The following is a 12,309-nucleotide window of genomic DNA, read 5'->3' on the forward strand; positions in this document are numbered from 1 at the left end:
ACTAACTAACTAACCATCACGCCGCTTCCCCGCAGGGGTAGGCAGAGAGAATCGAACGCCACACCACTCTGTCTTTGCAAACATTCTTTGCCTCTTCTACATTCATGCATCTCCTCATACATACCCGACGATTTTACGACTCCTGACCCGGCCGCTTTCAAGTATTTGACATACCTGATTGTGCCAAGTTTTCCTCGGTCGTCCTCTGCTTCTTTTTCCAACTACATTCGCTCCATAAATTTGTTTAACCGTTCTTTCTTCACTCATACGCTCCACATGTCCAAACCATCTCAACACACCTTTCTTAATTTTATCGATAATGCTTATCTCAGCCTTACATTCTTTCCTTATTTCATCATTCGAACATCTATCAAACATCGTTTTGCCACACATTCGTCTGAGGGATCGCATTTCGACTGCATTCAGTCTGCTTTCATCCTTCTTTTGCCAACTCCATGCTTCGCTTCCATACATAAGGGTTGGAACCAGAACTCCATTGTGTACTGCCAGTTTAGCTTCCGCTGATAGATTTTTATTTGCTAAAAGTGATTTTAGTGCACCATTCACTCTGTTCCCAGCATTCACTCTCCTTTCTATGTCTTTATCAATCTTTCCATCCCTAGAAAACATACTACCCAAATATATGAAATCATCCACCTGTTCCAAAATCTCCCCATTTACCAATATTTCACACTCAGATCTACATTCATCTCTTTCAAAAACCATGATTTTAGATTTGCTAACATTCATCAATAAATCACTTTCCTTGCACACATTATATACTTTTGTCACCAACGTTTGCAGGTCTTCTTTGCTATCGGCAAGAAGAACAGCGTCGTCAGCATATAAAAGGCAACAAACGGTCAAATTATTCATTCTTGCTCCAATATTTAAACCTTTCAGCTCTTTCATGCAGTTATCCATGTATAGATTAAACAGCCAAGGCGACATTACACATCCCTGTTTTACACCTTTAGAGATGTCAAACCAGGATGAAAAAGAGCTATTTACCCTAATGCATGCAGTGCAGTCTTATTTCATCAAAAGAAAAAAGCAGTCGAAGCTCATCGGTTGCTGGTAGAAACTTATGGTGAACATGCTCTAGTGATTAGAACATGTGAGACATGGATTCGTCAATTTAAAAGTGGAGATTTCGATTTAACAGACAATGAGCATCCTGGTGCAACGAAAAAGTTTGTCTCGAAAGGGATTTTTTTTTGGAATGGTATCCATGATTTGCTTCAAAGATGGGCAAAATGTATAGAATCCGATGGTCAATACTTTGAATAAAAAAATTGAGTTTCCCTTTAGAATTAAGCGTTTTCTTTATTGAAAAAACCGGCAAACTTCAACTAACACCCCTGGTACATATATTATATTACCACAAAATGACTGCCCAATCAATTTATGATAATATATTTTTTAATATTACAAGCACGGAATTGAATAAAAACACATGTCACATTTTAATTATTAAAAAAGTGGTTTTATACAAGCATTTAATTTTTCTATTTAAATCTGTATATGTAGTATAATTTTCTTCCCTCATGAAAATACATTGAGTGACTGTAAATGTTGTGTAAAGCGAATTGGAAATTGTGTAACCGCTTGACGTTTTCCTTTCCAGGGCACCGTTGCCAGATCTCTTTGTATCCAATTTTGATTTTGTTCCTCCTCCATCGATTGTCTATTGTTTTACCTTATTCTGTTCAAAGGAAAGTTATATGACGGGCAACCGCTCCGGGCACCGTACAATATAGGCTTCCTTCCTGGCATTAAGGATACGGCTAACACAGTAGACATTTTATACTATGCAAAAAATATTATCAATGTAACTTGAGTTTATAAATTTTATAAATAATTAATTATAAAAGATTAATAATAAAATTGTCCACCTGCTTAGCGTAATGGTCAGCATGCTCGGCTTCCGTACTGGAGGTCCCAGGTTCGATTACCAGGGGGGGTCAAATAAATATAAGTGATTTTCTCACTCTAATATTTATTCAATATTACCCTGACTGCTGCCTGAAGCGGAGGGCTGTATACCTTTCCTTCATGTGTTAACGATCAAGATAATACTGTGTTTATATGATGCAATGCCCTATGCACCATCGAGTGCGGATGCTGGTTTGAAGTTTGAAGAATATATAATTACGTTTTAATTTTTAAATTATGAAGTACACTGAATGCAGTTGAAATCCTATCTCTTAGACGAATGTGCTACAAAAATATGTTTGATAGATGTTCGAATGGTGAAATAAGGAAGGAATGCAAAACTGAGATAAGCATTATAGATAAAATTAAGAAAGGTGTGTTGAGATGGTTTGGACGTATGGAACAAACGAGTGAGGAAAGAATGGTAAAACCAATATAAGGTAAAAGTAGTTGGAAAAAGGAGCAGAGGAAGACCGAGAAAAACTTGGGACGAACAGGTATGTCAAATACTTGAAAGCGGTCAGGTCTGTATGAGGAGATGCATGAATGTGAAAGTCAGAGTGGTGTGTCTTTCTTTTCTCTCCGCCTACCTCTGCGGGAAAGCGGCGTGATGGTTAGTGAGTTAGTTAGTTTATTCAATCTCCACAAAAGGCATTTTTTGTGCAGAAAAATTAACTGTTGCAAAGTTTTTGACGTGATCACTTATTTTTCAGAAATTTCAGAAAAAGAGAGTTTTCAGAACTTGGTAAATCTGAGAATTAAAAATGTGACATGATTTCTACATACCTAGATGAAAGAGATGAACTGCAACAAATGTTTTTTCACATGAAAATATTTTGAAAAATCGTTTGTAATGATATTGAGTTTTTAGTCTTGCGAAAAAATATTTAATTTAATTTAACACGCTCGGCTACCGTTCTGAAGGTCCCGGGTTCGATTCCCAGGGGGGGTCAAATAACTATAAGTGATTTTTTCACTGTAATATTTATTCAATATTACCCTGCACTGGTACCTGAAGCGGAAGGCTGATCACCTTTCCTTCATGTGTAAACGATCGAGATAACACTGCGTTTATATGAAGCAGTGCCCTATGCACCATTGGGGTGTGGATAAGGGTTTTATTATTATTATTATTAAAAATATTTAAAAAGCAACATTTTACAAGAAATATGTGGTGTCAAAATGCATTAAACAAGTATTATTTTTATACAAGAATACGTAAGTATGAAAATTTTCGGCCATAAAAAATGAATGATCTCTATGAAAATAAGCTGGAATGATGTGACAGTGATGAATTGAATCTCCCTTTAGGCATGAGAAATGAAGTTTTATATTTTAAGTTCATGAGATAAATCTTAATATAATATGGTAATTTCTTTTTCGTTGTTGAAAAATTATCTAAAGCCATACCAAGTTCTAATATGTCGCTCACTCCTTTCAACAACATCATATTTAAAAATCGTAAGTTTTCAGTTGTGCATGTTTTCGGAATGCCTAAAAAATGTACAGTATCCCAGCAAAAGGATCATATTTTTAATTAAATATTTAACCGCTACAGGGCAGAAAGTGTTGTTTGAACATTTTGAAGAAAAGGTATTGTTTAATTTTCTTTGGAATGAACTAAATATTTTTTAAATGTACAAAAAACCTTCAGGTTTTACCTAAAAAGATCTGTTGAACAGTAAAAAGTTCAATAACTGGCTTGATATTTATTTTTGATACATTTTATAATATTCTAAAACTTTAAAAACGATCTCCTGAAAAATCAAGTTTTTTGATATATGACGTTATTGAAAGAAGTGAGAGATATTTGAGACTTACGAGTATTTATTTACATTTTACATATAAGTTCAATAAAAAATTAAATGATATTTTCATGTTCCTTTTGGTATGTAAAATGATTCAAGAAGAACCTTACATACATTTCGTAAAGGTCTCTGTTAATTAAATAAAAAAACAAACTGAACATTGATAGTACCGATGAAGTAGCATGTACAAGAAGGTTTCAATCGAAGCAAACATAAAACTTAATCTTGTGGTTGTCGTCATGGGTAGAATGCTGAATGTTACACGTATATAAATTGATCACTTAAACCAGTCTATGATAGGTCATCAGCCCTGTAAATACCTATATTTCCATGTTCTTTATCATCTCTGTTGAGATATCAATATAAATAATTCCTAAGTGGAGACAAACCCAGCATTCGTGAATAAATATCAAAGGTATTTTTTAATCCGTTATTACTTCAAGAGAATTCTTCATTACACACACGTACACACACGCACATACACACACACACACACACACACACACACACGCACACATACACATACGAATTTATTTACGCTGTTAGAATTTTTTAATATTTTTGAAATACTAAAAAAGTCATTTAAAATTTAACAAGATAGCAAAGCTAAAATTTGTTTAAGTTTTGGTGATTTTTATTAAAAATATATTCTTAGCAAAACAGTAAAAGTTGGAAATGTCCACTGTGTTTAAATATCAGATGTCCGCAGTACAAACCCTTCTAAATTTTTAAATTCCTGTGTCGGTTCATAAATCTTCCGCTAGAGGACCGAAAAGGACTCTAAGGTTTGATGGTCTTGCGGTGGAACCTTATTCCGAATTCAGGCCGCCTCATCATCCATTCTGTTCATCCGATTTATATCGGAATAGCCGCAAAGCCACACGTTGATGTAAAAAAGTCGCCACCCTTCGAAGCGTCGACTGTTGTTTTTGGTGTATTTTTTACCAGATGCCTTTGAATACTAATTTTATGGCGTGCGTGGGATTTGAAATACTTTATATGTTTACTCAAATCTGAACACATACATTCTAAGATCATAAAACTCAAGATGTTTGATCCACTTTAAGTTCTTATTCAGATGTTTTAAAAAATTGCGGCAATCCATATATACATATATTTTAATTTGAACTATTTTTCTTTGAAAAAAGTATTTTTAGTACTAGAATATTCGTAATTAATAAATTTAAAACTTAATCTGTTTGATCCACTCAAAGTTCTAATTCATATGTTTAAAATGTTGCAAATATCTAAACATACTTATATTTAGATTTGAACCTTTTTATATTAAAAAAAAATACTTTCCGTTTTAAGTATTGAACTTAAAGTAATTAATAAGTAGTCGTTTATTCAAATCTGAACACACATATAACTTAAGATGTTTTATCCAAATAAAGTACTCATTTATATGATTTTTACTTTTAATACTTTTTCCCCAATTCAACATTTTTCTATTCAAAAAAATACTAATTGCTTTTAGTAATGAAAATTTAGTACAAGTCTAGAAATGTTGGAATAAATGCTAATGTTTCACTCAAATAATAATAATTATTTCCTAAATGACTAATTTCTAATTTTAGAAGAATATTAATGAAAAATCCAAATATAAAAATCAACATAAATCGTTTTGTAAATAATGTATAATTAAATTAATACAAAGGACCACTCCACACTCAAAAATCAACTAATTAAATTCCACTCGAAAAATCACAATACTATTGACGTACATTTTTTATTTTTTCTGTTACAACGAATGGTTCTTCTTCGGTATACTGTAATACCCAAATCGTAGTGAAAAAATGTCTAAATCAATTGATACAAGGGGTCACTCCACACTCAAAAATCAACTAATTAAATTCCACTCGAAAAATCACAATACTATTGACGTACATTTTTTATTTTTTTCTGTTACAACGAATGGTTCTTCTTCGGTATACTGTTTAACCCAAATCGTAGTGACAAAATGTCTAAATCAATGAATACAAGAGGTCACTCCACACTCAAAAACCAACTAATTAAATTCCACTCGAAAAATCACAATACTATTGACGTACATTTTTGATTTTTTCTGTTACAACGAATGGTTCTTCTTCGGTATACTGTATAACCCAAAATGTAGTGAATAAATGTCTAAATCAATGAATACAAGGGGTCACTCCACACTCAAAAACCAACTAATTAAATTCCACTCGAAAAATCACAATACTATTGACGTACATTTTTGATTTTTTCTGTTACAACGAATGGTTCTTCTTCGGTATACTGTATAACCCAAAATGTAGTGAAAAAATGTCTAAATCAATGAATACAAGGGGTCACTCCACACTCAAAAACCAACTAATTAAATTCCACTCGAAAAATCACAATACTATTGACGTACATTTTTGATTTTTTCTGTTACAAAGAATGGCTCCTCTTCGGTATACTGTGTTTGTATTTTGAGTGGATAAAATCATATCTGTTGTCGGCAAACTTGTTAATTCATATGCTGAAAATTGTGTGATATGTTTATACATAAAAATAAAATGACGTGGTGATAAAAATAAAGTAATGAAATATTAAACACATGGAAAGTTTTGTAATTTAATTATTACTTGGAAAATTCCACTATTATAGAAATAGCGGTATTTAAAAAAATGTTTGTAAGCCTTTACTCCTTTACTCGTTTGCGAGTGATTTTGACTCTCACAAATAAAATGCACTATAAGAATATTTATTAAAAATTATATAATAGGAAAAAACAATAACAATAATTAACTGAAATCGAGAAAAATAAAACATTAATTATTCGATCTCCATTAATTAAATTGTATGAAAATATGGACAACAAAAATGATGTTGATAAAATGTCACTATGAGATGTAAATCATATTTATGTACATATAAACACTAACACACATTAAACATTTTATTATTTTATATTTGTAATGGTATTAACCAAGTCAAAATTAAATAAAACATGGAAAAGTTGTTTAAATGACTTACTGGTCGCACTGACTTCAGGTCCTATAACGGTGTAGGTTTTTTGATGGGCTAATAGTTTTTGGTTCTTCTCAGCATCTAGAAAGGTAAATAAAGAATCTTAAATAAAGTATACAAAAGACCTAAGACAGGAAAACTTGGTGTGAACAAGAATTTAAAATACTTGAAATTGGTCGGGTCAGGAATCGGAATAATTGGCGCGTAAGTATAATATTTGACAGAGGCGAATCATATTGGTGATGTGTGCTATTCTCTCTGTCTACCCTTGCGGGGAAGCGGAGGAATGGTTAATTAATTCGATAGTTTTTTTAATAAGTACAAAGATTTAGGCACAGTCACAATATAATTTCTTGAATGTTTTCCGCAGACACTCTGTGGCACATTTTATAAACTTTATAAAATGAAGTAACTTTGTTATAACCACTTTTTTATAATACAATTTAACCTACCGGTTTCAACAAATGGTTTTTGATGATGAAAAAGGTTTTTGTTGAAACCGGTAGGTTAAATTGTATTCATAAAAAGTGGTTATAGCAAAGTTAATTCATTTTATTAACAATAAAATTGATGAGAAAACAGGTAAAAAAAACATTTAACTGAAATAATTTATTATTATTTTTAAATAGTTAAAATGCAAGATTTTAACCCCTTTTTGGTAGGTACTATTTTGTACTGTTTAAGGGTGAATACGTACTTAACTTAAAATTGGGAAATACTCATAAGTAGATAAGTTGGTTGCACTTAATTTCACTTTTGAAACACTAAATTAAATACCCTTATTTAACTATGAATAACGAAACTTGGTCGCCTATCAAATAAAATAAAAGTTTATGAAAAGATGGATGAAATATGAAATAAAAGTATAGAGTTGTTGTATACTTTATATCATTTTCAAGAATTTACGTTGGTAAATCAGGTTAGTGGTAGTGCCGTTGACTTAAAATCAGAAGCCTTTGGTTTGATGGGCAGTACAATTTTTTTTAATATTATAAAATCTAAGTTAGCTGATGAATTACTTTAAATTTATTTTAAAATTATTGCGAAAGCCGTTGACACTGCCATCTGTGGGCAAAATATTTGTTAAGGTTCTAGTAAAGACGCAAACCAAGCTGGAAAAGCATGAAGTGCAATTTTTCACCGACAGAGGTTCGCAGAAAATGTATTTAGCGAATGGTTTGGGTGATGGCATCTATCGTTCATAACCTGAACTAAAATTTATGTGATAATGTTTTCAGTAAATTTCATAGATTGCTACATGACTTGAATGAAATAATTTTACAGTCTTATTTTGACACTTGACGATACATGTATTTTATCATAAAATATTAATTAATTGTATGATTTTAATTTATTATTATAAATATATATTACAATACCCTCATAAAGCGAAAACATAGTTGGAATAAACGTATAGATAAAAATATAAAAGGGATTAGTAAACCGTTTTCTGATGTACAGGAATAAAAATAAGTTACGAAATTTAAAATTATATACGAATCATAAAAATCAGTAGAATCATTGATCATATCACCTAACTATAAAAACATAAAGAAAAATATGGTGTTTTGGCAATATGGGTCCCTTAAGAATAAAATGTATTGAGAATGTTATTTTATTGATTTAAAATACGTTTGAAATGTATTTTTTATATCAAAAAAATATTTTAAGCCTATAAAATAATATTTCTAATTATTTTTTATCTTTATCTCCATAGTGTATCAGTTAACACTTTAAGCTACCGTGCAGGGGGTCCTGGATTGAATTTTCAGGATTTTAATGATTTTTCACTCCAATATTTATTTAATATTACTATGAAGTTTTACCTAAAGCGCTGGCTGATAACGTTAAAATATTTAACGATTAAATGAACACTGATTTTGAAATGAGTGCCTATAAGAGTAAGAAAAAAAGATGGTTAAGAGAACAATCCATAAAAAAAAAAATTTTTTTTACGGAAAAGACGTTTTGAAATTGTTACCATTCATACATTTATTTTATTCTCTGTTTTGAAATCGTAATATAAATAAAATTTCACACTGAGCTTTAATCAACCATCCACAAAAATCATTTGTTGAAATTATTCGAGATTATCTTAAAACACAGTATGTACATATAATTCAAAAAGTAAAAAGCATCTTATAATTATATAAAATAACGTGTATAATACATATAATGTCAGTCATTAGTTCAATAAACATGCTTAAGGATTATATGAGGCGTTTTATAATGAAGGAAAATGTAGTTATTTCATCACATAAAGTGTCTCCCCTAATTTAGTCAGGTCCTTTTCAGGCGACAATTTATTCCCTGTCAGGGGCCATGGAACAGCGTGTATTTTCCGCCCAAATGTCGAATTCCCGCCCTTAAATCGCCCCTCTCTCGACCCTGAATACTAGCTTTACAAAATATGTGCAAAAACTTCTCGGAAAATATGGCACGAGTTTATTTTTACGGGGTTTGCTGTGAATTAAAGTTTCGGCTATAAAATAGTTTGTACTTACGTTTATGTTTATTTACATGTACTGTGTATATATTTCTATCTCTTCCCTGTCTACTATGCAGTATCCCTGATCGTTTATTGCATTAAAGGTGTACTCTCAAATATACAAAGTCAGGGATCCAAAATGAATGAACTGAAAAAACACTTTGTGGAAATATATTTATGTAAGTGATTAGTTATATTTTCTCTTTTTTCCTTTAAACGTGCTTCTTACATTTTGTTTTTTTTTTTATATGAAATATACTACTGATATTTTATTGCTTTATATTTTACATTTTGTCCTGTGTTTTCTTATTTGTTACTTTCTTATCTGTTTTTTAGCCTTGTTAATTTTAGACCCATGTCCAAAAATGAGTAATGGAAATTACTCATCAGGAATGTTATATCTGTGACTTATGTATGTAATATGTTTTAATAAATAAATCAGTACGTGACCAGCTTTGCAAAAAGCACATACTAAATGTTGTCTGTGCACATTTTTTAGAATCCATATACTACATTTATATTGGAATTTGGCAAATAAAAGTTTTTTTTTAAATAATTTTTCTAAACTAACACCTTACAATAACTCTTATCTTTTCAAAACCAAACATATTTTTTTATCAAAAAAAATTTTTTTCTTAAAAAATGGTGTTGAAAGAAAATGCCATTACGTTAAATGTTACGGTTTAAAAAAAATTAAGTTACGAGCTATTGATTATTCCGCCTCAAGGCAAAACAATAATTTTTTAAGGATTATTTCATCAAATTTTATTTTATTAAATAAAAAACATTAAATAGACAAAGTCAAATCCTTTGGTGTAGATTTGGCGTAGTTAAAAGTATTATGTCTCAATCGATAGTATTAATTTCCCCCCAATGTGAACAAAAAATAACTAACAACATTTTGAGTGTGTCCAAATACTCGCTCACAAAATCTGGATTATCTCCAATTACAAGAGTTATTTTCATATTATTTTTTGACATCTCATCAAAGATCAAGAAGAATATGGAAGTCTGGGCATTTACGGGGCTGACAACCGTCATAGGCTGGTTTAAGTGATCACTTTACACACGTGTAATATTTATCATACAAGAGTTTCTGCTTACTAAAAAGCTTCTTAACATCTCACAAATAGATGTCTCTAGTGAAGTTCTAGTCATTCAAGAACAAGGTTTCTAAATTGGTTCATATATATAGAACTTCCAAGAAGTTGAGTAGCGTGGTTGTCAATAATGGGTAGAATTGGTGAATGTTACACGTGTGTAAAGTGATCACTACAACCAGCCTATGACGGTCGTCAGCCCCGTAAATGCCGAGACTTCCATATTCTTCTTCATCTTTGATGAGATGTCAAAAATAATATTAAAAATAACTTATTATCAGACCGGTTTCCGGAAGTGGTACACTAAGAAAAAATGCCACATCAATATGCAATCCTTCTTCGCCTCTCCCACATTCGATGTATTCAATTGTAACAAATGTATTACTAATTTTATATGGATGTTCAATAACGGGCAGGAAAATTGATCACTCAAGCCAGCCAAATGTTAGGTCGATAACCCTGGGATGCTCAGACTTCCATCTTCATTCGTTTAAAAACGATAGATGTTCCATCTCAAGTTGAAACACCTATAATATGAATATATTACTATGACACACATCTAACATTAATGAAAATTAGTTTTACTGACATTTCTCCGGTTTCCTTCCATTTCTGAGTTTAGGGATTTGGCACTATTTGAAAGATGCTGAATAATTAATCTTTGACAGGAGAAATGTCACGAATACAGCCTCTCTATGGGAAATCCTCCGCGGATTTAGTACGTTTTAAAGCACAAGCCTTTATAAGTCTTCCTGAATATTATATACGTTTGTATTCGAACATTATAATTTGTTTGTTTGTTTGATAATTTAGATACAGCTGTTTTTTTTAAGAAAAGCCTAAAGGGTTCTGTACAATTTACAGTAAATTTTGCATTTAAAACGATATAATTGTAAACAAAAATATGTAATTATTTACAAACATCAATAAATAACAGTTTTGTTGGATTTATCTAGCAATTAGCTGGAATCAAAATTGTTACGTGAATTTTAAAACATTTTGGAAAATATTTTAATATTTAGAAATACGAAATGGAGGTTCAATGAATTATAACGGAAATCATAATTAAAAAAAAAAATATGGATATATCGACATCTTTTATTACAAACAAATGAAAAATATGTAAAAATATCCTTTAGACCCGAAATGTTTCATTATGCCATTAATGTAAAACATTTATAAGCGTTTAATCTTTCATTATCATACTTTTCAGAAAAATTTTAAATCTTGTAAAATAACGTAACGTTTTTATGATCAATGTGATTTCATAGTCAAATTAAATTCAAGAATAAAAAAGCAAGTTTTTTCTTTTAGTTGAATTGATGTGTAACAAATTCTGACAGGAAATTATAAAAAGTGAAATGCTTAACGTTTCTGGCAGGTGATATTTGGGTGACATGCTTTATATATTTAAAGCTTTTTGATTTCAACACGATGTGACAAAACTGTTAGATAACAAAAAAGTTTTTTCCTTTTTATGTGAATTGAAATAACGTTCGCAGAATGATGTGAAAGATTAAATTTAATATATGAAATATAAATAGAAGGTAAATATAAAATATCGCTCACTACTTTCAACAGCGTCATACTAAACTAAACTTCATTTTTCAGGAGATCGTTTTTCAAGTTCACGAATAAAATAAAATGCATTAAAGACACTTAAACTTTTTACTATGCAACAGATCTTTTTAGGAAAACCAGAATGTTTTTTCTCCATTTGTAAAATATTTAGTTTATTTGAAAAAATAATTAAACAAAACCTTTTCTTCAAAATGCAAAAACAACACTTTCTGCCCTATAACGGGTAAATATTACTGTGCAACAGATCCTTTTAGGTAAAACCTGAAGGTTTTTTTTACGTTTGAAAAATATTTAATTTATTTAAAAGAACAATTTATTTTTTTAAGAACCTTTTTTTCAAAATGCAAAAACAACACTTTCTGCCCTGTAGCGGGTAAATATTAAATAAAAAATATGCATCTTTTGCTGGGGTATAGTACAT

The 12,309-nt window shown here is 30.6% G+C and overlaps 1 protein-coding gene across 1 annotated transcript in view; it reads right to left on the reverse strand.

Moving 5' to 3' along the window:
- Window positions 1-12,309, reverse strand: part of Sol1 (CUB domain-containing protein Sol1) — a 243,900-nt gene that overhangs the window by 58,045 nt on the left and 173,546 nt on the right. Inside the window, exon 9 of the mRNA XM_088258466.1 lies at window positions 6,726-6,800. Coding sequence (XP_088114592.1) covers window positions 6,726-6,800 — 75 coding nt within the window. The remainder of the gene's footprint in view (window positions 1-6,725; window positions 6,801-12,309) is intronic.

The sequence above is a fragment of the Brachycentrus maculatus genome, unplaced genomic scaffold (assembly GCF_059751285.1).
Source record: "Brachycentrus maculatus isolate JH-2025_06_01 unplaced genomic scaffold, ASM5975128v1 h1tg000096l, whole genome shotgun sequence".
Lineage (NCBI taxonomy): Eukaryota > Metazoa > Arthropoda > Insecta > Trichoptera > Brachycentridae > Brachycentrus > Brachycentrus maculatus.